The following is a 27529-nucleotide window of genomic DNA, read 5'->3' as shown; positions in this document are numbered from 1 at the left end:
GGGCGAGTCAGCCAGCTGAAGCGATGACGAGCTGTGAAGCCCTGCCTCTTTCAATGTCATGCAATCGGCCCAGTGATTTCCTCTGAAAGGCCATTTGCAAAACAAATGGTTTTGAGTTTTCATGTTATCAGTGGAGACCTGCCTTCCTTTCTCTTGCTGCCATCTGTTGGTTCTACATTCTGTTGGTACTACGTAGCCATGGGCAGATCCGTTGGTAATCTAAGGGCCTGTATTGCAACCCTCCCTCCACACATTTAAGATGTGCCCCAGCCCTCCTCCTTTCTCCTTTTGTAGTTGGGAATAAAGAGAATGGATGAACAGTGAAGCTTTCATCTTATTTTTCAATGGACAAACGCTAGATAAAATGTATCAGAGGGACACACAACATTGTAGTCAAATCAAATCAAATCAAATTTATTTATATAGCCCTTCGTACATCAGCTGATATCTCAAAGTGCTGTACAGAAACCCAGCCTAAAACCCCAAACAGCAAGCAATGCAGGTGTAGAAGCACGGTGGCTAGGAAAAACTCCCTAGAAAGGCCAAAACCTAGGAAGAAACCTAGAGAGGAACCAGGCTATGTGGGGTGGCCAGTCCTCTTCTGGCTGTGCCGGGTGGAGATTATAACAGAACATGGCCAAGATGTTCAAATGTTCATAAATGACCAGCATGGTCGAATAATAATAAGGCAGAACAGTTGAAACTGGAGCAGCAGCACGGCCAGGTGGACTGGGGACAGCAAGGAGTCATCATGTCAGGTAGTCCTGGGGCATGGTGCTAGGGCTCAGGTCCTCCGAGAGAGAGAAAGAAAGAAAGAGAGAATTAGAGAGAGCATATGTGGGGTGGCCAGTCCTCTTCTGGCTGTGCGGGTGGAGATTATAACAGAACATGACCAAGATGTAGTGCCTCTCATATTGGTCCATTTTAGGGTGAAAATTATAGACAACCTACAGTACAGTACAGTACATTGCAGTTTGAAAAGTGTGTATGTGTGTACTTGTTCTCCTACCTTATCATGACCCCAATATCCTGACAAGGTAGAAAAACAAGAACAAAAAAAGTCAGGACTTTTTCCATGTTCTAAATTTGTTCAAATGATATTTTAAGCTTAAGGGTTAGGTTTCGAGGTTAAGGTTAGGGTAAGACTTAAGGTTAGGGTTTTCGGGGTTAAGGATAGGGTTAAAGTTAGGTTAAGGGTTAGGGAAAATAGGATTTTTAATGTTGAAACATTTTTTACTCCCCAAAAAGTCCAGAAATGTCATGAAAATAAAGCTGTGTGTGTCCACGTGCATGCTTGTGTCCAGCCTTGTCCATTGAGTTGGATTTGTCTGGTTCTGATGGTGCTGCTTGGTTGGGGATCTCTTTAGGTGACACTTACACATGCTTCTCTCCCCTCTCATATTCCTGTCCAGGTGTCAGACAGGTGTGACTACGTGTTTGTGAATGGGAAGGAGATGAAGGGCAAGGTGAGGATGATGGTGAACTTCACCTACAGCTACCTGAGTGCCCAACTGGAGATGAACGTGTGGATCCCACGGCTGCCCCTCCAGATCGAGGTGTCTGACACAGAGCTCAGCCAGATCAAGGGATGGAGGGTGCCCATCATGACCAGCAGCCAAAGGTATGTGTCCCTCGTCCCCCTCCATAGAATCACATGGACAGACTCTTCACCCATGCAGTCCACGCCAGGTAAGTGGACAGAAAATGGAGATGATCGAAAGAGCATGCACAAAAGCTCTTATTTTCAACATATGATATTGTTCTGCCCTTTATATGAACCTTTGTGTGAAGGTCACACATCTCCCCCCGGGCCCGAGATCTCGTCTCCTCTAACACCTTATCCACCAACACCTTATTCTGCTGGCCTCACACTCCAATGGTGGGAGCAGAACTCAGGTCTACCTACTGGAATTAGTACTGGACATATTCACTATTGTGTCTGGAAAGTGTCCCTTCCCTCGCCTGCCAGCCTGGAAATAAAGGCCTCTGGCTCATTAAACTTTTTCACTGACTGACAACGAGGCATATACAGTGAGCTCCAAAAGTATTGGGACAGTGACACATTTTGTGTTGTTTTGGTTCTGTACTCCAGCACTTTGGATTTGAAAGGATATAATGACTATGAGGTTAAAGTGCAGACTGACAGTATTCATTTGAGGGTATGAATGGTAAATCCAAATAAATGAATGGTAAATATTGAATTGTGTCATTTTGCGGTCACTTTTACTGTGAAGAAGAATAGAATTTGCTTCTAAACATGTCTACAATCATTTGGATGCTACCATGACTTGAATGAATCGTGAATAATGATGAGTGAGAAAGTTAGACGCACAAATATCATACCCCCCGAAAAAAGTTAACCTCCCATGTTATTGTAATGGTGAGAGGTTAGCATGTCTTCCCCCAAGACATGCTAACCTCTCACCATTACAATAACATGGGAGGTTAACTTTTTGATTAACTTATGATATTTGTGCGTCTATAACTTTCTCACTCATCATTATTCATGATTCATTCATGTCTATCCGTAATCATGGTACCATCCAAATGATTGTAGAAGTGTTTAGAAACATATTCTATTATTATTTACAATACAGATGACTCCAAAATGACACAATACATTATTTACCATTCATTTATATTGGGCACAAAGTAATCTGAAACACAACCAGAACAAACAGCAAATGCATCCAACACTGCATCACAAGTTTGATGTAATCATTGAGTGCTAGGAATATGGGGCAAAATAATACACTTTTGACTACTTGAATAGACATAAACTCAGCAAAAAAAGAAACGTCCCTTTTTCCAGGACCCTGTTTTTCAAAGATAATTCGTACAAATCCAAATAACTTCACAGATATTCATTGTAAAGGGTTCAAACACTGTTTCCCATAAACAATTAATGAACATGCACCGGTCGTTAAGACAGGAACAGCTTACAGACGGTACAAACCCACCATTGCTGGACCAGACTGGCAAAAAGTTCTCTTCACTGACAAGTCGCGGTTTTGTCTCACCAGGGTTGATGGTTGGATTTGCGTTTATCGTCGAAGGAATGAGCGTTACACCGAGGCCTGTACTCTGGAGCAGGATTGATTTGGAGGTGAAGGGTCCGTCATGGTCTGGCGCAGTGTGTCACAGCATCATCGGACTGAGCTTGTTGTCATTGCAGGCAATCTCAAAGCTGTGCATTACAGGGAAGACATCCTCCTCCCTCATGTGGTACGCTTCCTGCAGGCTCATGCTGACATGACCCTCCAGCATGACAATGCCACCAGCCATACTGCTCATTCTGTGCATGATTTCCTGCAAGACAGGAATGTCAGTGTTCTGCCATGGCCAGCGAAGAGCCCAGATCTCAATCCCATTGAGCACGTCTGGGACCTGTTGGATCGAAGGGTGAGGGCCAGGGCCATTCCCCTCAGAAATGTCAGAGAACTTGCAGGTGCCTTGGTGGAAGAGTGGGGTAACATGTCACAGCAAGAACTGGCAAATCTGGTGCAGTCCATGAGGAGGAGATGCACAGCTGATGGCCACACCGGATACTGTTACTTTTGATTTTGACCCCCCCTTTGTTCAGGGACACATTATTCCATTTCTGTTAATCACATGTCTGTGGAACTTGTTCACCCGATATGGATAAAAATACCCTCACATTAAAGCTGACAGTCTGCACTTGAACCTCGTAGCCATTGTATCATTTCAAATCCAAAGTGCTAGAGTACAGAGCCAAAACAACAACATGTGTCACTGTCACTGGATTTGTGGGGGCTTGTTGTGTTATGTGCGATGTTGTTTTCCAAATGTGTGTTGGGACAGCCCATTTCTGTTGTTGTTGATGAGAGTGTGTCCATTCTGGCTTGGCTGCCGACAGACCTCTGGGAGACAGACCGTCTTTGTTTATCAGGGAATAACAGGCGTGACCTTGCAAAGTAGCAGCGTGACTGGTGACAAGAGTGGGCACCAGCACCCGTCCACAGAGCAGGGGGCCACTCAGAGCCACAATACCAAGAGATGGGACCTGCTTCCGTCTGATAGGCTGCCAAGTGTTCCACACAGACACGGGGGAGAGAGAGAAAGAAAGAGAGAGGAGAGACAAAGAGAGAGAAAGAGAGAGGGAGGGGGAATGACAGTCAGGGCCGGCTCTAGCTTCTGGTTGGGGGGCCCGCCACGTGGTGGCAAAACATTTTAGTGGCCTCTTTTCTTGACGGTGGAGAGGAATGTTTTAGTTTTAAATTTAATTTAGCCGAATAGCCTGCCAGTAGCCTACCAAAGTTTTCACAGTGTTCATTAGAATGTAATGTAATGAACATGGCGCATCTCTAGTCCAAACCTTTCAATAGTTAGGCTATCCATATTACCAGAGCTTCATCTTATTCTTTCTATATCAATGGCGGATTCGCGGCCGAATGGAACATGCCAAAACTTTGGAGATAACAATAGATGGCAAAGTCAAAGTTTTTTCCTATCCATCTGTGGCAAAGTTTTCTCTAAATACCTGTGACAAATCCATCTCCAGAACCGGCCATAGCTTAGCCAGCTGGTTAATCTTTGGAATACGGTGTAACAGATTGCTAGCTCGATAATGCTAGCTAGCTGCACTGACAGCCCTACTTGTTGTTATTTCTCTGCTACATGTGGAAATCACCACAACATTCCCACCCCCAATTCCTGAATATGTATTAGAAGCCTGCATCCTTCTTCGAAGGTGGAACCTAAACAAGACTTAACGCTATAGGACAGGCATTACATCGAAATAGGGGTGGAATTGTCCTCTGTTGGGGGCCTTTAAAGCTAAATTTCTACAATTCTACAAATTATGCCATGTTAATATGATATCTGAGTGAGACTGACTGACAAAATCAATGGCAGCCCCCTGGAAGTCAAGACCCCTGTGCATGCACTCTGCGTGCCTGGTCAGTATTTGGCCATGATTACTAGAAGTTTAAATAGCTGGCTAGACTAACTACCAATCAAAAAAATGTACACGGCTAATTGTCAACTAATTAAGTGACTGACATAACAAGAGAAAAACTGCTGATGTACAACCAAATATTGAAATTGCACCTGGTGTATTTTACTATTCTAACTCTCAATAGTAAGTTGAGACCCGGGGGCCCTAAGTAACCGCATATGTCGCTTATGCCTGGAGCCGGTCCTGGCGACAGTGTCCAGGCCTTGGGAGTGGGGTGCTTGCCAGAACGGTAGGTTCAGTGTTTCATTTGCAAGGTTTGCTCCTCCCCACCCCCACCCAGCCCCCTCCAAGATAACCGTTTACAAGCAGGCTCATTAATTAATTCCCCTCGCTCAGGGACACAAGTGTGCTCTCTGTGAGGGATGTGCAACATGTCATGATGATTTTCTTATCATGGCTGTGTTTCCTTTGTTACAGGTTGCATTTGGGAAGTGCTTCTTATGTTCTGTTTTTAGAACATCTGCATGTTTCTAATAATATACAGTAGCAAGAAAAAGTATGTGAACCCTTTGGAATTACCTGGATTTCTGCATAAATTTGATCTGATCTTCATCTAAGTCACAACAATAGACAAACTTAAACTAATAACACACAAATTATTGTATTTTTCTTGTCTATATTAAATACATAATTTAAATATTCACAGTGTAGGTTGGAAAAAGTATGTGAACCCCTAGGCTAATGACTTCTCCAAGCGCTAATTGGAGTCAGGAGTCAACTAACCTGGAGTTGAATCAATAAGACGAGACTGGAGATTTTGGTTAGAGCTGCCTTGCCCCATAAAAGACAGTCACAAAATTTGAGTTTGCTATTCACAAGAAGCATTGCCTGATGTGTACTATGCCTCGAACAAAAGAGATCTCAGAAGACCAAAGATTAAGAATTGTTGCCTTGCATAAAGCTGGTAAGGGTTACAAAATTATCTCTAAAAGTCAGTCCACGGTACGACAAATTGTCTATAAATGCAGAAATTTCAGCGCTTTTGCTACTCTCCCTAGGAATGGCTGTCCACTAAAGATGACTGCAAGAGCACAGCGCAGAATGCTCAATGAGGTTAAGAAGAATCCTAGAGTGTCAGCTAAATCTCCGGAAGATGCTAACATCTCTGTTGTTGTATTGGTCTACAATACGTAAAACACTAAACAAGAATGGTGTTCATGGGAGGACACAATGGAAGAAACCACTGCTGTCCAAAAAAAAACAATGCTGCACATCTGAAGTCGCAAAAGAGCACCTGGATGTTCCACAGATCTACTGGCAAAATATTCTGAGGACAGATGAAACTAAAGTTGTGTTGTTTGGAAGGAACACACAACACTATGTGTGGAGAAAAAAGGCACAGCATACCAACATCAAAACCTCATCCCAACTGTAAAGTGTGGTGGAGGGAGCATCATGGTTTGGGGCTGTTTTGCTGCCACATACATTATCTTCCCACTGTAAGCACTTCTGTGGGAAAAAAAGTGCTGATCTTGCCAAAACAATGACACTAACTGGCCTCCTTTGACATTACTTTGTGCACCCGCACTTGAATGCTGTTCAGAAATGTAGACCATAAAAGCTATAGATTTTCTTGGAAGAGAAAATGCAGCTGCAGTTCTGTCCATTTCTCCTCAAATGACCTTCATTAGGTCTTTGTAATAGAAAAACAACATGCAGAAATATGCCAAAACAATTACCTAACAGAGTCCACGGGGCAGTGGAAAATCAGCACGATACAAACATTTCTTCCGAAGCTCAATCTGGGAATGAGAGTGAATAAAGGAGAGAGAGAAATTTATTTCAGATGTAGGTTGTTCCCCGAGTTGGATTTACCTATTAGATTAAAGGTCCAATGCAGTTGTTTTTAATCTCAATATCAAATCATTCTGGGAAACAAGTAATTGGCGACCGATTTTCATGCGTATATTCCAAAATTTGTATAAAAACAATATGCATATTTTTCATCAAATTCACTTGTGGATAATAGGCTGTGCATGATGACATAGTGCACATAAAAATAACTTTTGTGGTTAAATTCCAATGTGCAAATGAATTCTACTGATGGTTTTATCACAAAAATGTTTGCGTTATATAGCGTAAGTGCCCACTCTGGTATTGGCACATGTGCTCTAGCTATCAGCTTGCATATACAGTGTGGGTATAGCCTACATGATAAGATTATTATGTACAAAAGAGCAAGATTATTTTTGCTTGTCAAACAGCAGCCAAGCATCGATCACACTTGTTATAAAACCGATAGCTTAAGCTTTTAAAGAGTTAACTAACGAAAGAAAGTTTCATTTCATTCAGGCTGATTTGACACTAGCTAGCTAAGTTAACATTACCTGACACTCTTGTCACTGCTCTGCCTTTCTTGTTCGCTGCTGTGGCTGGAAATATTTCAATAAACTATTCTGAGAAAAAAAAAATCAAAGACCGATAAATGGAGCTACCTTGCTTGCACTTGATACAGTTCCAAACTAACTAACTAGCGAACTTGCTAGACTAGTAACGTTAGTTAACCATGTTCCTATCATCAACATACTCGAGGATATTGGATAGCTAATTGCCGTTACAATTGTGGCAGCAATATTATAGATATAAATTATGATAGTAGAGTTTTTAGGTTATAGCTAGCTTATGTAGTTAACTAGTTTATTTCATTTATTTATTTATTTAACCTTTATTGACCAAAAGGTAAAAGGCCTCCTGTGGTGGGGACGGGGGTTGGGATAAAAAAATATATTAAAAAAATAATAAAATAATAATATAATAATATATATATAATATATATATATATATATATATATATAGGACACCACAACCCTGCATAAAGAGAGACCTTAAACAACAACATAGCATAGCAGAAACACATGACAACACAGCATGGTAGCAACACAACATGACAACAACATGGTAGCAATACAACATGGCAGCAGAACAAATGGTAGCAGCACAAAACATGGTACAAACATTATTGGGCATAGTCAACATCACAAAAGGCAAGAAGGTAGAGACAACAATACATCACGCGAAGCAGCCATAACTGTCAGTAAAAGTGTCCATGATTGAGTCTTTGAATGAAGAGATGGAGATAAAACTGTCCAGTTTGAGTGTTGTTTTGGAGCTCGTTCCAGTCACTAGCTGCAGCGAACTGAAAAGACGAGCGACCCAGGTATGTGTGTGCTTTGGGGACCTTTGTGAATGGAGAAACGGGTGGCAGAATACCCCTCATAGCCTGGTTCCTCTCTAGGTTTCTTCCTAGGTTTTGGCATTTCTAGGGAGTTTTTCCTTGCCAATGTGCTTCAACACCTGCATTGCTTGCTGTTTGAGGTTTTAGACTGGGTTTCTGTACAGCACTTTGAGATATCAGCTGATGTACGGAGAGCTATATAAATACATTTGATTTGATTTGTATGTGGAGGATGAGGGCTGCAGTAGCTATCTCAGATAGGGGGGAGTGAGGCCTAAAAGGGTTTCATAAATAAGCATCAACCAGTGGGTCTTGCGACGGGTATACAGTGATGAGTGACTACCTCAAGCTCAAAATCCTCAGAGGTAGTAATCACACCGGTGGGGAGAGGGGCATTTTTCTTACCAAACCACATCACCTCTGTTTTCATGATGTTCCGAACAAGGTTAAGGGCGGAGTAAGCTTGTTGTACACTAAGAAAGCTTTGTTGTAAACAAAATCCGGGAGGGTCCTAGGATCGAGCTTTGGGGTACTCCCTTGGTGACAGGAAGTGGCTGAGACAGCAGATGTTCTGACTTTATACACTGCACTCTTTGAGAGAGGTAGTTAGCCAACCAGGCCAAAGACCCCTCAGAGACACCAATACTCCTTAGCCGGCCCACAAGAATGGGATGGTCTACCGTATCAAAAGCTTTGGCCAAGTCAATAAAAATAACAGCACAACATTGCTTAGAATCAAGGACAATTGTGACATCATTTAGGACCTTTAAGGTTGCATTGACACATCCATAACCTGAGCAGAAAAACAGATTTCATACCAGGGAGAATACTATAGACATCAATAAAGCCAGTGAGTTGATTATTGACAAGTTTTTCCGACACTTTCTATAAACAGGGCAACATAGAAATTGGCCTATAACAGTCAGGATCAGCTTGATCTCCCCCTTTTAAATAAAGGACGCACCATGGCGGCCCTCCAAGCAATGGGAACCTTCCCAGAGAGGAGAGAGGTTAAAGAGGTCAGAGATAGGCTTGGTGATGATAGGGGCTGCAACCTTAAAGAAGAAAGGGTCCAAACCATCTGACCCAGATGTTTTTTTGGGGTCAAGTTTAAGGAGCTCCTTTAGCATCTCGGACTCAGTGACTGCCTGCAGGGAGAAACTTTGTAGCGGGGCAGGGGAAAAAGAGGGAGGAGCATCAGGGCTAGTCGCATTAGAATGGGGTGGGAGATGAGGAAATGATGGACGGGCAAGAAGGCATGGCTGAGTCAAATAGGAATCCCGACTTAACCTGTTGCTTCTACTCGGGACGCTTGCGTCCCAACTAGAGCTCTGGAAATGCAAATGCGCTACGCTAAATGCTAATAGTATTAGTTAAAACTCAAAAGTTCATTAAAATACACATGCAGGGTATCGAATTAAAGCTACACTCGTTGTGAATCCAGGCAACAAGTCAGATTTTTAAAATGCTTTTCGGCGAAAGCATGAGAAGCTATTATCTGATAGCATGTAACACCCCAAAAGACCCACAGGGGACGTAAACAAAATAATTAGCATTTCGGCGTTACACAAACCGCACAATAAAATAGAAAACATTCATTACCTTTCACCATCTTCTTTGTTGGCACTCCTAGATGTCCCATAAACACTATTTGGGTCTTTATTTCGATTAAATCGGTCCATATAAAGCCTAGATATCGTTATATGTAGACTGTGTGATAAACGAAAAAAACATCGTTTCAAAACGTAACGTCATTTTTTTAAATTCAAAAAGTCGACGATAAACTTTCACAAAACACTTCGAAATACGTTTGTAATGCAACTTTAGGTATTAGTAAACGTTAATAAGCGATAAAATTCATCAGGAGGGATGTAAAGATCATTAGCTGTCCGTCTGGAAAAATGTCCGGCTAGAAACTCAACGAAAATATCCGGTCCTAGACCTAAGGAGATACGGTGCCCTGCATGTGTTTGACCAAGAAAAAACTCGAAGGGAAATGACAAGACTCTAGACACCGTGTGGAAGCTGTAGGTACTGCAACCTCAGTCAATTAATTGTGGTTCACCTTTATCAATGGGTTCAAGTAGCGCATGGATATATTTTCCCATTTTCAGTGATCAGTTTTTCCTGTGGATGTAAATGCCGCTCTGGTAAAGCCACAGCAGTGATTTAACCAGTTTTATAAACGTCTGAGTGTTTTCTATCCACACAGACTAAGCAAATGCATATACTATATTCCTGGCATGAGTAGCAGGGCGCTGAAATGTTGCGCGATTTTTAACAGAATGTTCAAAAAAGTAGAGGGTCGACTTAAGAGGTTAATGAAGTGGTGATTTAAAAAACTCAGCCATGTGCTTCTTTTCAGTAACAACCACATCATCAACTTTAAGGGACATGGGCAGCTGTGAGGAGGAGGGTTTATTCTCTAGGTTTTTAACCGTTTTCCATAACTTCTTGGGGTTTGACCCATAGAGAGAGAAATGCTCCTTAAAGTATCTAACTTTGGCCTTCCGGATACCCTGAGTGCACTTATTTCTCATTTGCCCGAACGAGAGCAGTTTCTCACACAGGAGCATTCTGATGTGATTGACATGAATTGTGTTTTGCACCGCAGAGCTTATGTATTACCCACTGGTCACTCGGGCACTGGTTCCTGGTGTACCGTTTCTCGCGCAGGTGCATTCTGAAGTGATTCAAGTGAATTGTGTTTCGTGCCGCAGAGCGTCTGTATCGAACACTGGTCACTTTCTTGAGATTATCTATTTACCAAGAAAGGTAAATGTGCTTTACAGAACTTTATTGAAACTATGTTTCTTTTGGTGTAGTGGGAATGATTCTGTCGTGGTGTAGCGTAAAACTAAAATGAACACAGAGGAAACACTGGTACAGAGAGATCCTTGATGAAAACCTGCTACAGAGTGCTCAGGACCTCGGACTGGGACAAAGGTTCACCTTCCAATAGGACAGCAACCCTAAGCACACAGCCAAGACAATGCAGGAGTGGCTTCGGGACAAGTCTCCAAATGTTCTTGAGTGGCCAAGCCAGAGCCCCGGACTTGAACCCGATTGAACATCTCTGGAGAGACCTGAAAATAGCTGTGCAGCGAAGCTCCCCATCCAACCTGACAGAGCTTGAGAGGATCTGCAGAGAAGATTGTGAGAAACTCCCCAAATACAGATGTGCCAAGCTTGTCGCATCATACCCAAGAAGACTCGAGGCTGTAATCGCTGCCAAAGGTGCTTCAATAAAGTACTGAGTAAAGGGTCTGAATACTTATATAAATGTGATATTTCTGTTTTTTTTTATACATTTGCCAATATACCGCCATTTCTCCCATAATGAATTTTACCAACACAGAAATATCCCACCTTGTCTCGTGTATTTTATTTGTTCGACGTTTCAAAAGTTTACCAAAACATGTGCTGTTTCCATCAGGCCTGCCATGACATTTTTTATCCAACATGTACTTTACTGGCATAAAAAGGTTGAATGGAGACCTGGTTATAGTGATTGTTTTCAATTAAAATGGTCAAAAATAAACAAAATAGCTTTTCAGTAAAGGGCAATTTATCAAGCAAGATTTTTGCTAGGACTGTCTGGGAGTGGTCTGAGTGGGGAGGGGAAAACTGAATATTTGCTGTTATTGGCAGAGAAGTTTGGACTCTTCTTATTGGTCTATTAGATTAATTTACCACATGGTGATGTCCCCGTGGAATGCCAAAACTCCATCCCACAAAAATAGGGTGAAATGTATGGCAGTCTTCTCAACCAACTCTTACACTAAAAGGGCATTATCATACATTTCACAATTTCATAGTATCATTACAACCACATAGTGTGGAAATGTATATAAAACACAGGAAATCACGTTTTTGACTGCACTGGGCCTTTAATCTTAGATTAGATTGGAGATTGCTGCACCGTGCCTTCCTGCAGATTAGATTTATGTCAGGAGTAAAATACTAGCAATAGGGATTGGGAGCCATCAACTGATAATGCACACATAATGCACACAGGACCTCTGCTCATTCTGTCCCAAACACATTTGCTCTCTCTGCCCCAATCACATGCTCTCACTCGGTTTCCAATCACATGCCCTCACTCTTTCCCAATCACATTCTCTCACTCTGCCCCAATCACATCCTCTCCCTCTACCCATACTTGGAATAATCCCCCTGGACTGTACCTGTCCACTATCCATACCCTGGCCTATAGGAGCTGGGAGCTCTGCTGTAAAGGACATGTCAAGGGAAGACCCTAAACCCCAACCCAATCTCCAAATAAAACGCCAACCCGTGGCGTAACTGCAGCAACAGAATTACGTCATGTGGTGCTGTATATTAGTTGTCATAGAATTATGCCATGGCTTGACGTTCTAATTACGCCTTAGTGGCATATCTTAGCTGTCAGCCAAACTCAGCAAAAGTTAAACAAAAACTTACGTTTAGGCATGAATTTCGAATGGTTAAGTTTAGGGTTAAGGTTAGTGATGGGGTTAAACTTAAGTTTAGGCATTAATTCTGAGTGGTTAAGGGTTAAGGTTTTGGGAAAGGCTTTAAACCAAAAAACTAAAACGAGTGCCTTGCACGTGACCCTCGGAACCAGTCAGCGGCTTAAACGCCCATCCACTATCCCCATCCACAACACCCTAGCAAAACCTACTAGATGGCAAACTTACTAGATGGTAATAGGCACTCATGTTGCCCCTAGTGGATGGTATAGCTTCCACATTTTGCCAGGTCCAAATGTAATCTGGTATCTGCTGAATCGACACCTCGAGGCATATTCCATATTACAGTTAAATTAGAAATGTCCCACCGCAGTGGCAGGCATTTGCAATTCTTTATTCACTTTACTTGTTGTATTATGTTTTACTGAAGACTAATTAATTGCTGTGAGTACTTGTCAAAATAACCCTCGTTCTGAAATCCTTCTTATCTTGTCAGTGGAAATGCTGAGCCTTAAGGCTGATCTCTAACCAGCTTAGCTAGCGTCTTCACTCTTCATTGCCAGACCCCATTCTGCCACACATCGAGGGATACTTATTAACGGTGTCGGACAGGAAAAAATACAATGAGCGAGGATAATCACAAGAATTACATTTCAAGAGATTAACTTTCACTCTTTTCTCTCCCATTATGATATCAAACCTTGTAGGTGTGTGTGTTTATTGCCACACGTGAGGTGATGAGGCAGCAGGATAGGTGAGGCCCTCTGCAAAAAATGAAATCAAAGAAAGCCTTAATATCTTATGTAATCTAAACCAAAACTTACATTTAAGGTAAAATATATTTAAAAAATGGCTTTTAAACCATTTTCATGTAGACCTGATTGTGTTTTTTGGATCATTGTCTTGCTGCATGACCCAGCTGAGCTTCATCTTCAGCTCACAGATGGATGGCCTGGCGCAAACCAAACACTGCATTCCACAGTAAGAACGTGTGGTGGTGGTTGTGTGATGGTTTGGGGATGCTTTGCTTTCTCAGGAACTGGACAACTTGTCTAAATAGAAGGAACCATGAATTCTGCTCTGTACAATCAAGTCTACGTGAATATGGCTAAAAAGCAACACATTTTGAGTTTTGGAATGGCCTAGTCAAAGTCCAGACCTAATTGAGATGTTGTGACAGTTCATGCTTGAAAACCCACAAATGTTGCTGAGTTAAAGCAGTTCTGCATGGAAGAGTGGGCCAATATTCCTGCACAGCGATGTGAGAGACTGATCAACAACTACTGGAAGCATTTGTTTGGAGTTATTGCTGCTAAAGGTGGCATAACCAGTTATTGAGTGTAAGGGGGCAATTACTTTTTCACACAGGGGCATTGGGTATTGCATAACTTTGATTATGAAATAAATGAAATAAGTATGTCATTGTTCTGTTATTTGTTCACTCAGGTTCCCTTTATCTAATATTAGGTTTTGGTTGAAGCTCTGATAATGTTCAATATAATAAAATATGCAGAAGTAGAGAAAATTTGAAAGGGGGAAAATACTTTTTCACAGCCCTGTATATGGAAACGGCACATTCCTATGATCTGTGGTTAGAAAGATAAGGTCCTACAAAATGCTCACAGGGTAGGAGTAAAAGTAAGAAAAACAGTGATTTTGAAAAACCTGCAACAGGTTTCTAGCCAGAGTGAGAATAATATTTTTTGTTCCCTTACGTCACCGCGAATCTCGGTGTTTGAAAATCACTGTTTTAACTTTTGAAGATCGGGTAGAACTTTGCAACTTTTTATTTGTTTTACAAAACGTAGAAATATGCTGTTTTCACAAATTTAGACACTGGTATTGTGCTGGAGATCAAGAAAATGAGGTTTAACATTGTTGGAGTTTCCATTTAAGATTAAAATAAGCAAAATGATTTGCTTATTTTGGTAAGATTTAAAAAAGGATCACTCAATATAAGATATTTAGGCTTGCTTAGATGGAACTTTTTCCAGTGCTGTGATTAGCACACTGGTGTTTATCAGAGGCACGCCTGTCCTGTCCCACTGCTTGACACCAGTGCTGCTGTGGCAGAATTACTTCTACAAAGCAAACACTGATATTTATCTTACTAAAAGTGTGCTGTGTATGTATGACATAGTTATTTGTTTAAAAGCAACTTTACAAAAGCAACAGTGTAACCTTGTAAGCCTTGTTTTCACACTGCAATAAATATTCTCATTGAGACACACTTCCTTCTTTGAGAAGATGATTGGTTGCCTATAGCGTCCTGAACAGAATTTGCTATCAGTGGGTGGGTGTTAGAGATGTTCATGTTAGACTTGTCCAGTGTTGGGGTTAGTTTCTCATGTTAAATGACTGGCTTTGTTTGTAATGGCAGGTCTGCACTGGACAGTGATGATGAGGATGATGAAGACCGGAGAGGAAGGAGCTGCACGTTACAGTACCAGAATGCCATGGTTCGAGTGTTGACACACTTCGTGGCCGAAGCTGCCGACCCCCGTGGTCAGCTGACCTTCATGCTGGGCAGTGATTGGCAGATGGACATCACTGGGCTGGTGTGGGACTTCCTGAAGGTGGAGGACCCCCAGATAGCTCAGCTACAGGACGGGTGCATACTCGTGGGACTGGACATGGGGATGACCACCATCCAGGTACGCTGTATGTGTCTGCATGCGTGTACAGTGCAGTATGTGTGTTATAATAAGGTGTTTCAGTACGAAGGATGAGAAAAAATAAACAGAACAAGTGTGAATAGAGAGAGGAGTAAAGGGGAGGTGAAAGGAGTTGGAAAATAGAACAGTAAAACATCGCTGTCTGTTTTAATATTAGGGCTGAAAATACCTTAAAACAGTCATCTTAAGTCAGTCATAACAATGGGATTTGCAAATGTCGAGTGGAGGAGATAAAATCTATATTTGTGCATTCAGTCAGCCAGACAGGTGGTTATCAATGGTCCCATGTCTCCAGGTCTGGGCTGTGGTTACAGTAAATGGGGCCTCACCCTGGTGCAGATTGTAAGCATGCCATCTCTAGCAGGGTCCTTTCATTTGTCAGTCTAAACAGGCTAACTGGATAAATAGCAGTCAGTTAATGATATCTGTGTGAAACCGATCAGCATCTTGACAGTGTGGACTCATCCATCTGTCTTGCAGGCAGATGTACCCTCACCTCCACACTCATCACTACCCGTCCTCTGGCTCCTGCCTCCCGTTAGGCTGGGCACAGAGGAAAATACTCCCCAGCCCAAAAGCACGAGATGAGACAGGCCAAACTACCGGTCTGTCACACCTCTTCCCTCACAAAGAGCTAAAATCAAATTGTGTTAGTCACGGGCGCCGAATACAACAGCGAAATGCATAAATACAAGCCGCTAAACAACAATGAGGTTTTAAAAAATAATAATATACACTACCGTTCAAAAGCTTGGGGTCACTTAGAAATGTCCTTGTTTTTGAAAGAAAAGCACATTTTTTGTCCATTAAAATAACATTGAATTATAGACATTGTTAATGTTGTAAATGACTATTGTAGATGGAAACGACTGATTTTTAATGGAATATCTACATAGGCGTAGACGCCCATTATCAGAAAACATAACTCCTGTGTCCCAATTGCACGTTGTGTTAGCTAATCCAAGTTGATAATTTTAAAAGGCTAATTGATCAATAGAAAACCCTTTTGCAATTATGTTAGCACAGCTGAAAACTGTGGTGCTGATTAAAGAAGTAATAAAACTGGCCTTAGACAAGAGCATCAGCATTTGTGGGTTCGATTACAAACGGGCACTAACCAGAATAGAAAGGGGGGTGGGAGGCCCCAGTGCACAACTGAGCAAGAGGATAAGTACATTAGCTTCATTAAATGATACCCGCAAAAAAACAGTCTCAATGTCAACAATGAAGAGGCGACTCTGGGATGCTGGCCTTCTAGGCAGAATTCCTCTGTCCAGTGTCTGTGTTCATTTGCCCATCTTAATCTTTTGTTTTTATTGGCCAGACTGAGATATGGCGTTTTCTTTGCAACTCTGCCTAGAAGGCCAGCATCCCAGAGTCACCTCTTCAGTCATTTAATACATTAACAATGTCTACACTGTATTTATGATCAATTTGATGTTATTTTAATGGACAAAAAAATTGCTCTTCTTTCAAAAACAGCGACATTTCTTGGTGACCCCAAACTTTTGAACGGTAGTGTGGATATATACAGTGGGGCAAAAAAGTATTTAGTCAGCCACCAATTGTGCAAGTTCTCCCACTTAAAAAGATGAGAGAGGCCTGTAATTTTCACCACAGGTACACTTCAACTATAACAGACAAAATTAGAAAAAGAAATCCAGAATCCAGAAAATCCCATTGTAGGATTTTTAATGAATTTATTTGCAAATGATGGTGGAAAATAAGTATTTGGTCAATAACAAAAGTTTATCTCAATACTTTGTTATAGATCCTTTGTTGGCAATGACAGAGGTCAAACGTTTTCTGTAAGTCTTCACAAGGATTTCACACACTGTTGCTGGTATTTTGGCCCATTCCTCCATGCAGATCTCCTCTAGAGCAGTGATGTTTTGGGGCTGTTGCTGGGCAACACAGACTTTCAACTCCCTCCAAAGATTTTCTATGGGGTTGAGATCTGGAGACTGGCTAGGCCATTCCAGGACCTTGAAATGCTTCTTACAAAGCCACTCCTTCGTTGCCCGGGCGGTGTGTTTGGGATCATTGTCATGCTGAAAGACCCAGCCAAGTTTCATCTTCAATGCCCTAGGCTGATGGAAGGAGGTTTTCACTCAAAATCTCATGATACATGGCCCCATTCATTCTTTCCTTTATACGGATCAGTCGTCCTGGTCCCTTTGCAGAAAAACAGCCCCAAAGCATGATGTTTCCACCCCCATGCTTCACAGTAGGTATGGTGTTCTTTGGATGCAACTCAGCATTCTTTGTCCTCCAAACACGACGAGTTTTTACCAAAAAGTTCTATTTTGGTTTCATCTGACATTCTCCCAATCTTCTTCTGGATCATCCAAATGCTCTCTAGCAAACTTCAGACGGGCCTGGACATGTACTGGCTTAAGCAGGGGGACACAGTCTGGCACTGTAGGATTTAAGTCCCTGGCGGCGTAGTGTGTTACTGATGGTAGGCTTTGTTACTTTGGTCCCAGCTCTCTGCAGGTCATTCACTAGGTCCCCCCGTGTGGTTCTATGATTTTTGCTCACCGTTCTTGTGATCATTTTGACCCCACGGGGTGAGATCTTGCGTATAGCCCCAGATCGAGGGAGATTATCAGTGGTCTTGTATGTCTTCCATTTCCTATAATTACTCCAACAGTTGATTTCTTCAAACCAAGCTGCTTACCTATTGCAGATTCAGTCTTACCAGCCTGGTGCAGGTCTACAATTTAGTTTCTGGTGTCCTTTGACAGCTCTTTGGTCTTGGCCATAGTGGAGTTTGGAGTGTGACTGTTTGAGGTTGTGGACAGGTGTCTTTTATACTGATAACAAGTTCAAACAGGTGCCATTAATACAGGTAACAAGTGGAGAACAGAGGAGCCTCTTAAAGAAGGAGTTAGAGGTCTGTGAGAGCCAGAAATCTTGCTTGTTTGTAGGTGACCAAATGCTTATTTTCCACCATAATTTGCAAATAAATTCATAGAAAATCCTACAATGTGATTTTCTGGGTTTTTTCCCCTCATTTTGTCTGTCATAGTTGAAGTGTACCTATGATGAAAATTACAGGCCTCTGTCATCTTTTTAAGTGGGAGAACTTGCACAATTGGTAGCTGACTAAATACTTTTTTGCCCCACTGTGTGTGTATATGTATATATGTATATGTATATATATATGTGTATATATGTATATGTATGTATATGTATATGTATATGTGTGTCACTGTCCAGGATGGCAGGAAACTATGCCCCAGTGATGTACTGGGCCGTACGCACTAGCCTCTGTAGTGCCTTGCCGTCGGAGGCCGAGCAGTTGCCATACCAGGCAGTGACACAACCAGTCAGGATGCTCTCGATGGTGCACCTGTAGAACCTTTTGAGGATCTGAGGACCCATGCCAAATCTCCTGAGGGGAAATAGGTTTTGTCGTGCCCTCGTCACAACTGTCTTGGTCGACTTGGACCATGTTAGTTTGTTGGTGATGTGGACACCAAGGAACGTGAAGCTCTCAACCTGCCCCACTAAAGCCCCGTTGATGAGAATGGGGGCATGCTCGGTCCTCTTTTTCCTGTAGTCCACAATCATCTCCTTTGTCTTGATCACGTTGAAGGAGAGGTTGTTGTCCTGGCACCACACGGACAGGTCTCTGACCTTCTCCCTATAGGCTGTCTCGTCGTTGTCGGTGATCAGGCCTACCACGTTTGTGTCATTGACAATCTTAATGATGCTATTGGAGTCTTGTCTGGCTGTGCAGTCATGAGTGAACAAGGAGTACAGGAGGGGACTGAGCACCTACCCCTGAGGGGCCCCTGTGTTGAGGATCAGCGTGGCAAATGTGTTGTTACCGACCCTTACCACCTGGCGGCGGTCCGTCAGGAAGTCCAGGATCCAGTTGCAGAGGGAGGTGTTGTCCCAGACTTTTTGATGAACTTTGAGGGCACTATGGTGTTGAACGCTGAGCTGTAGTCAATGAATAGCATTCTCAGATAGGTGTTCCTTTTGTCCAGGTGGGAAAGGGCAGTGTGGAGTGCAATAGAGATTGCATCATCTGTGGATCTGTTAGGGCAGTATGCAAACTGGAGGGGTCTAGGGTTTCTAGGATAATGGTGTTGATGTGAGCCAAGATCAGCCTTTCAAAGCACTTCATGGCTACAGACGTGAGTGCTACGGGTCAGTAGTCATTTAGGCAGGTTACCTTAGTGTTCTTGGGCACAGGGACTGCTTCAAACATGTTGGTATTACAGACTCGGACAGGGAGAGGTTGAAAATGTCAGTGAAGACACTTGCCAGTTGGTCAGCGCAAGCTCCCAGTACACGTCCTGGTAATCCGTCTGGCCCTGCAGCCTTGTGAATGTTGACCTGTTTAACGGTCTTACTCACATCGGCTGCGGAGAGCGTGATCACACAGTCTTCCAGAACAGCTGGTGCTCTCATGCATGTTTCAGTGCTATTAGCCTTGAAGCGAGCATAGAAGTAGTTTAGCTCGTCTGGTAGGCTCATGTCACTGGGCAGCTCTCGGGTGTGCTTCCCTTTGTAGTCTGTAATTGTTTGCAAGCCCTGCCACATCCGACCAGTGTCAGAGCTGGAGTAGTACTATTCGATCTTAGTCCTGTATTGACGCTCTGCCTGTTTGATTGTTCGTCGGAGGATATAGCAGGATTTCTTATAAGCTTCCGGGTTAGAGTCCCGCTCCTTGAAAGCGGCAGCTCTAGCCTTTAGCTCAGTGCGGATGTTGCATGTAATCCATGGCTTCTGGTTGGGGTATGTACGTATGATCACTGTGGGGACGACGTCATCTATGCACTTATTAATGAAGCCAAAGATTGATGTGGTGTAGTCCTCAATCCCATCGGAGGAATCCCGGAACATATCCCAGTCTGTACTAGCAAAACAGCCATGTAACTTAGCATCTGCTTCATCTTACCACTTTTTTATTGATCGAGTCACTGATGCTTCCTGCTTAAATTTTTTCTTGTAAGCAGGAATCAGGAGGATGGAATTATGGTCAGATTTGCCAAACGGAGGGTGAGGGAGAGCTTTGTATGCCTCTCTGTATGTGTAAAGGTGGTCCAGAGTTTTTTTCCCTCTGGTTGCACATTTAACATGCTGATATAAATTTGGTAAGACCGATTCAAGTTTACCTGCATTAAAGTCCCCGACCACAAAGAGCCCCCTTTGGATGAGCGTTTTCCTGTTTGCATATGGTGGAATACAGTTCATTGAGTGTGGTCATAGTGCCAGCCTCAGTCGGTGGTGGTATGTAGACAGCTACGAAAAATACAGATGAAAACTATCTAGGTAGATAGTGTGGTCTACAGTTTATCATGAGATACTCTACCTCAGGCGAGTAAAACCTTGAGACTTCTTTAGATATTCTGCACCAGCTGTTATTTACAAAAATACAAAGTCTGCCGCCCCTTGTCTTACCAGACGCCGCTGTTCTATCCTGCAATACAGCTATAGAGGGGTCTCAATGATTGGGCACGCATGGAAAGATCTCTTTGATTTTCAAAATGAGATTAATGAAATTAGGTTTGCACTAATTGGATTACTAGGAAAGGTCCATTAACAGCAGAAATGTGTCCTTGATCGGTCCTCGCCTACTCCAGTGTGTATTGCTGGTGGTTTTCTCTCCACATCATCATTTGATTAATGTTTCCTGGATAAACACCTGACAATGAATAGTGGAAGGGCTTGTTCAGGTCACTCCATTTACCATCAAATAACTCAATCTATGTACTCATCAAATTAAATGGAAGCCAGCATAATGTTGGAAGGCATCAAGGTCAGAGCTGAGAATCACTGCAGGATTTACAGAGCATCCTGGAATAATGTAATAATTGTTTATTTCAAAGAGTAATGCTTTTCATGTCCCGTCCATAATCTGGATTAATCCCAAGGGTTTCTCTCTCTCTCTCTCCTCCATCTCCCTTGTGTTGGCCCAGGTCCTGTCCCCCCTGTCTGACTCCATCCTGGCAGAGAAGACGGTGACAGTAGTGAATAACAAAGTAACCATCACAGAGCTGGGGGTGCAGCTGGTCACCAGCCTGGCTCTGAACCTGCAGCTCAGCCCAGGGAGCAACAGGGCAATCCTCGCCACGGCAACCACACAGGAAGTGCTGCAGAGCCCAAAACAGGTCTGTTCAACATACTGCAGATCTTTGAAAACGATCAGTTAGCAGCCCCTTTGATTAAAATGAGGATTTAAGAAACAGTTTATAGTAGTTTATTTAATGTAAGCCTTGTCTGTTTGGATCCCCTTTTACACAATTGCAGTCCTTTAATGTGAACATTCAGTAAGTACTGTGAACATGTGTGTGTGTGTGTGTGTGTGTTGGGTGTGTGAATGCCTGCGCTTGTTTGTTTGTTCCACTGCATTCCTAACCCTCTTAACACCAACTCTTGAAAAGCAGAGTGTGACAGAATGTGTTTCCTTGAGCATCTAATAGAAAGGGAAGCTTAATCTCAGAGCGTGTAAAAGCAACACTGCAAGTTTCTGTAAGAAAACACATTTTACAGGCCAAACTCTAGCTGTCCTATCGTCTTTCGCCTTCGTTTCTCCCTCGCTCTCCTTCTCTCATGAACGCTTTGATCCCTTTCTCTTTCTAGTGAAGGATAGAATGGAGGACAGGCTAGTTTTATCAGTCCTATCTCTGTAGGGATAATGTCAGTGTGGGGATAAGTGTGCAGGAATTCCCCTAGAGGATCTGTAATTAGAGAGCAATTGCAGCCCACTGATGGATCTCCTTCCCTGCTCCTGGTGATTTGTCCTGTGTCCATATTAAAAAGAAACATCACAGCAAGAAAGGGACTTCAGATGCTTGTCTGTGGCAAATCCCCATTTGCTGTCTTTAATGTGACTGTCTGATACTGTATTTTCCCTATCTTTTAATCCCTTCAGCTGTCTGAGCACCACAGGAGGAGGTGGATGGTATCTTAATTGGTGAGGACGGCTCGTGGTAATGGCTGGGGCGGAATCAGTGCAATGGTATCAAATAAACATCAAACACATGGTTTCCATGCCATTCCATTCGCTCCATTCCAGCCATTATCATGAGCCGTCTTCCCTTCAGCAGCCCCACTGCTGAGCACAGCAGCTGAGTTAACAAAACAGTGGCATTTTAGTGGGATATCCTCTACCTTATGATTCCCACTACATTACCAAAAGTATGTGGACACCTGCTCGCCGAACATCTCATTCCAAAATCATGGGCATTAATATGGAGTTGGTCCCCCCTTTGCTGCTATAACAGCCTCCACTCTTCTGGGAAGGCTTAAGGCCTTGCTCGTAGTTGGGGTTCCAATTCATACCAAAGGTGTTCGATGGAATTAAGGTCAGGGCTCTATGCAGGCCAGTCAAGTTCTTCCACACGGATCTCGACAAACCATTTCTGTATGGACCTCGCTTTGTACAGGAAAGGGCCTTGCCCAAACTGTTGCCAGAAAGTTGGAAGCACAGAATTGTCTAGAATGTCATTGTATACTGTAGCGTAAAAATTTCCCTTCACTGGAACTAAGTGGCCTAGCCCTAACCATGAAAAGCAGCCCCAGATCAATATTTCTCCTTCACCAAACTTTACCGTGTGCACTATGCATTGGGGCAGGTAGCGTTCTCCTGGCATCTGCCAAACCCAGACTGCCAAATGGTGAAGCGTGATTCTTCACTCCAGAGAACGCGTTTCCACTGCTCCAGATTCAAATGAAGGCAGCTTTACACCACTCAAGCCGATGCTTGGCATTGCGCATGGTGATCTTAGGCTTGTGTGCGGCTGCTCGGCCATGTAAACCCATTTCATGAAGCTCCCGAGAAACAGTTATTGTGCTGACGTTGCTTCCAGAGGCAGTTTCAAACTCGGTAGTGATTGTTGCAACTGAGGACAGATGATTTTTACGGGCTTCAGTACTCAGCGGTCCACCTGTCAGCTACAGGTGTGGCTAAAATATCTGAATCCACTCATTTGAAGGGGTGTCCACATACTTTTGTACATGGCTTTTATGACCCACAGTGCTGTAGCCCTACATTTCTAAAAATGCAAAAGAGTATAAAAGTACTGTTGTTGTAATTTTACATTCTGATCCTTTGAACCTTGTACGTTTGAAGTCTTGTTTGTTTTCTTGTTCCTGTGATAGAAATGTTTCCCTCATGGAATTAGTTTGATTTCTTTAATTTTGGCAGTTACCAATTACTATGTACAGTGATGTAAATGATAAGCTTGCCTAATGAAATAACAGCACAGGAACATTTCTGAAATAGGCTCTGTCTTATTTCTACATTCTTAGATCTAATAAATAAATAGGTTTTAAATAGGTATTTTTCAACCCTTCATTATTCTCTACTAATGGTGAGGTTGCTGCTCTACGAAATGTGGTAATGTGACCCTGCTTGAGGTCACTGTCAGTGTTACATGAGATTGTTTTTCTTTATTTTTATTTTCTTTGCTCTTGTTTGTGTGTGTGTGTTTGTCCAGGAGGCCCTGATTAGCGCGTGGCTACACTTCAGTGATGGCTCCATGGCTCCTCTGGACCTGTACAACTCAGACTACTTTGTCCTGACGGCCACGTCTCTGGATGAGGAGGTGGTGACGGTGCAGCAGGACCCCTCCTGGAAGTGGCCTGTGATCGTGACTGAGGCTGAGGGCCAGGGCCTGCTGGTCAGGGTGGAGATGACCGTCTGTGAGCTCTGCCAGAAGTTCAAGCGGCGCAGCGTTTTGGCTGCAGGGAACTGCAACGTCAAGGTGAAGTTTGGCCAGAGCGACAGTGGCACCTCCAGAAACAGTGACTACGGGCCAGAGGGTGAGGACCTGGAGAACAGGGCCAGCGACCGCAGGCAGCAGTCCCCCTCCCAGGACAGGACTGGATTAGAAGCCCACTACTACGGCAGCTCCATCTCTGACATGGAGGACGGTGTCATGAGGAAGGTCACCACCACCACTAAGAGTACCATCATCAGGAGGCCCAACGGAGACAAGCTGTCAGATGATGGGAACCAGGTCCAGAACATGCCAGACTTCCCTGCCCAGGTGGACCTCCCTCGCAGCCACAACATGGAGGATGATCTGATCCAGACAGCCCGGGGCCTCACTGACCTGGAGATCGGCATGTACGCCCTGCTGGGGGTCTTCTGCCTGGCCATCCTGGTCTTCCTCATCAACTGCATCTCCTACACCCTCAAGTACCGCCACAAGGAGCTGTCCATCGAGGGCCAGGAGAGCATGAACCACGCCCACGACTGGGTGTGGCTGGGGAACGAGGCAGAGCTGCTGGAGAGCCACATGAGCCTGTCCCCACAGCAGGACGAGCTCACCTCCATGGTGGACTGCAGTGCCGGGCTGGAAGAGGGCAGCCACCTGCTCAACGGTGCCTCTTCCCAGAAGAACGTGCAGGGCCAGGTGCACCGGGCAGCAGACAGGGTGAGCTGCACAGCCAAGGACAGCAAAGGAGACTCGCCTACCACAAAGAGGAAGCGTGTGAAGTTCACCACGTTCACCACCATCCCGTCAGACAATGGCTGCCCCACTGTCAGCACACTGAGCATGAGCCACAGCCAGGACATTAAGTGGGTGTGCCAAGATGTAGAGCAGGGGGACTCCAAGGAGCTTCGGAACTACATGGAGAGGTTAAATGACAGTGCTTTAAAAGAGGTGGCATAATCTGTGTGCTCAGTGCACTTATAACTCACCCTTATGCCTTTCACAGTGAGCTGGGCCTGGACAGCACCTAATGCTGAACCTAGAAGAGGTTGAAATCTGGAAGCAACATTTTTGTGAATCACATGGGACTGCCAAAGGGAAAATTAATTCAAGAGGACAAAAATAGTAATGATACCACACAGGACTAATGGCAAATCGTTAACTTGAAAAGAAACATATCATTTTTTAATAATTTGTTTATCTCTGAATATCTTCCTACCGTTTAATCATTATTTCGTGATGGTTCTTTTGTAGGTAGACTCAAGCCATGTTCCCAGACTAGCTCTGCATTACTGACAAAAAACAAAATGTTACGCAGATGATGACATGTAGATTTAAGAATGTAAATGAACAAATATTCAAGATGTATATAAAGTACTCATTGAAAGGTTTTGGAAGTTTTGTAGCATTTTGAATATTGATTTCCTATTCCACATCCTGTCTTTTTTTTGTTTTTTGACAAATGTCTGGGCCCAAAGGATAGACCAGAGCCTACAGAACGTCCTGCATGTGGTTTGAAATAAAGGCACACATTTTAGGTTCATCTTTACCCGAAGGCACAGAGAAACGGCTATGTATATACTGACCAGTCCTCCTACAAGGCATTGTATTGTTGCTCTGTATATTGTATTTTCATAACTGTCATTTAAAGAACATACAACAGTGTAGAGGTGCGTGTCCACTTCAATCCACCAACCACATGGGAATACATTACACATGCCAACATGAATTCCTTTTTGCTACCCACTATCTCCAATGACTGAATGGAGATGAGTGCTTTTCCAGGTTATGTCTTCATATAAGCCACACAGCACAAACCTGGTCGTACTCTAATGTGGTGTAGGAGTTGTAATGGAATCATTTCACAAATGTTACATTTCCATGGTGAAGACAAATGAAGCCACTGGAAGTCATCTGCTGTTCTTCTATTTTCAGAATTTAGCCAAACACACTTCAATTAGAGTGAACTCAACAGTATATTTGACCAATTCATTAAACTTGGTAGCACAACCGCTAGATTTGGATAAAGGATAAGGCTGTCACCAATTATTCTGCCAGCAACTATTATTGCTTCTCAAATCAAAGTTTACTGGTCGTGTAAACAGTTTAGCAGATGTTATAGCAGGTGCAGTGAAATGCTTGTGTTCCTAGCTCCTAACAGTGCAGTAAAATGTCAAACAAGCACACAAAAATAGAAACAAGAAATCAAGAATGTCAGAATGAATCCAATTAACACTGATGGTGATTACTTTGATTAATGATTGGACGACAACTCAAATTAAATGACCAATTATGGTCTAATTAACCCTTGTCTTGGAGCCTGCAGAGATGCTCGGCTAGGACAAAGTGGAATGGGATTTCCACTCGCTCTTCTGAAATGGAAAAATCCCATCATGAACCCTAATAAATGAATAAAAAGCCTACGAAAGTGGTGGGAAGAAAGAGGTTCAGAAAAAACATTTATGTTGGGAGTTACTTCATATATGAGTCTGTTAGCTAACCAGAACAGGCATAATATCAACTTGAGGTCAATAATCAATGCTAGTTTGTGAGATCATGTTGCAATATCTGTTGCTGGGGAGTAGACGCTAGTCAGACAACGAGCAAACACGCCTCTAAAACAGACAGATGAGCCAGCAAATGACAGAAATATCCTTTATACTGCTTCATTAAAAGCGCTGCTAGTTGTGTCAGTGTCTTCAAGGCCCATTGAATAGTGCTTTCCTGAAAGCTCCTGTGCACCACAGGAGGTTGGTGGCACCTTAATTGGGGAGGACCGGCTTGTGATAATGGCTGTAGCAGAATAACTGGAACGGTATCAAATGCACCAGACACATGGTTTCCATGTGTTTGATGTCATTCCATTCGCTCCGTTCCGGCCCATTATTATGAGCTGTCCTTCCTTCAGCAGCCTCCTGTGCTGTTCCTGATAGGGACTCTCCTCATTCCTTTATTCGTTTAGTTCAAGTAGCTTGCCTACTTGATTCCCTGCAGCTCCTGCGGTTCTCCTATTGATCTTATGCTTTATGTTGAATGAAAACACCAGATGAAATAAAAGGCCTTACCTTACCATCTCTATTTCTCTCCCTTCCTCCCTCTATCTGTTTCTCTCTCATCTCCCTCTTTGTCTCTGTTTCTCCACTGTCCTGATGAATGATTCTTTCTTTTTTCTTCGCCCATGTGATTTATGCCTGTGCTGTGGAGCGGAGGGGGATTGATGTGGGGGTTGTGTGCAATGCAGTGCGCTAGGACTGTGAACGCTGTGCACAGCCTGCGGACTGTGAAGGGCGCAGAAAGCCAGCCAGGCCTAGTAGGAATTTAATTGTCAGCCACAAGGGGCATGATTGATAGAGGGCCCTCTGTAATTAACACACCACTGTGACTTTCTTTTCTGTGCACACTGCCCAGTGGTGGCTTCGGCCTTGTGTTTAGAAACAGGAATACCTACATGACATTGAAGATATATTGAGTGTACTCAGGATTTTCTAGTCTTTGGAATGAGGGATGTGAGGCTTGTTTTTATTTGCTTTGTATTCCAGGCAAAACGGAAATAAAATTCCCAAGGACTC

The 27529-nt window shown here is 43.2% G+C and overlaps 1 protein-coding gene and 1 long non-coding RNA gene across 2 annotated transcripts; one reads left to right on the top strand and one right to left on the bottom strand.

The window, feature by feature from the left end:
• Nucleotides 1–393: 393 nt before the first annotated feature.
• LOC135574728 (uncharacterized) lies at nucleotides 394–2381 on the bottom strand. Its single transcript, XR_010465615.1, has 3 exons — nucleotides 1500–2381; nucleotides 1010–1029; nucleotides 394–791 (listed from the first exon to the last, which is right to left on the bottom strand). It is a non-coding gene; the product is annotated as an uncharacterized LOC135574728 (long non-coding RNA).
• On the top strand, nucleotides 1413–25870 carry LOC115139973 (transmembrane protein 132D-like). The gene is made up of 4 exons (XM_029677912.2): nucleotides 1413–1621; nucleotides 14985–15258; nucleotides 21216–21407; nucleotides 23739–25870. Exons 1-4 carry the CDS (start codon nucleotides 1455–1457, stop codon nucleotides 24918–24920), a joined length of 1815 nt encoding a protein of 604 aa, XP_029533772.2. The 5' UTR covers nucleotides 1413–1454; the 3' UTR covers nucleotides 24921–25870.
• Nucleotides 25871–27529: the final 1659 nt, after the last annotated feature.

This window comes from Oncorhynchus nerka, linkage group LG13, assembly GCF_034236695.1.
Source record: "Oncorhynchus nerka isolate Pitt River linkage group LG13, Oner_Uvic_2.0, whole genome shotgun sequence".
Taxonomy (NCBI): domain Eukaryota; kingdom Metazoa; phylum Chordata; class Actinopteri; order Salmoniformes; family Salmonidae; genus Oncorhynchus; species Oncorhynchus nerka.
The sequence above is the reverse complement of the archived record's forward strand: the minus strand, read 5'-3'. Positions and strand labels throughout refer to the sequence as shown.

Coding starts and splice junctions, on each gene's coding strand:
- LOC115139973 (XM_029677912.2), top strand. CDS start 1,455: ATGAAGGGCAAGGTGAGGATGATGGTGAACTTCACCTACAGCTACCTG. Junction 15,259..21,215: donor TGGGGATGACCACCATCCAG/GTACGCTGTATG, acceptor GTGTTGGCCCAG/GTCCTGTCCCCCCTGTCTGA. Junction 21,408..23,738: donor TGCTGCAGAGCCCAAAACAG/GTCTGTTCAACA, acceptor GTGTTTGTCCAG/GAGGCCCTGATTAGCGCGTG.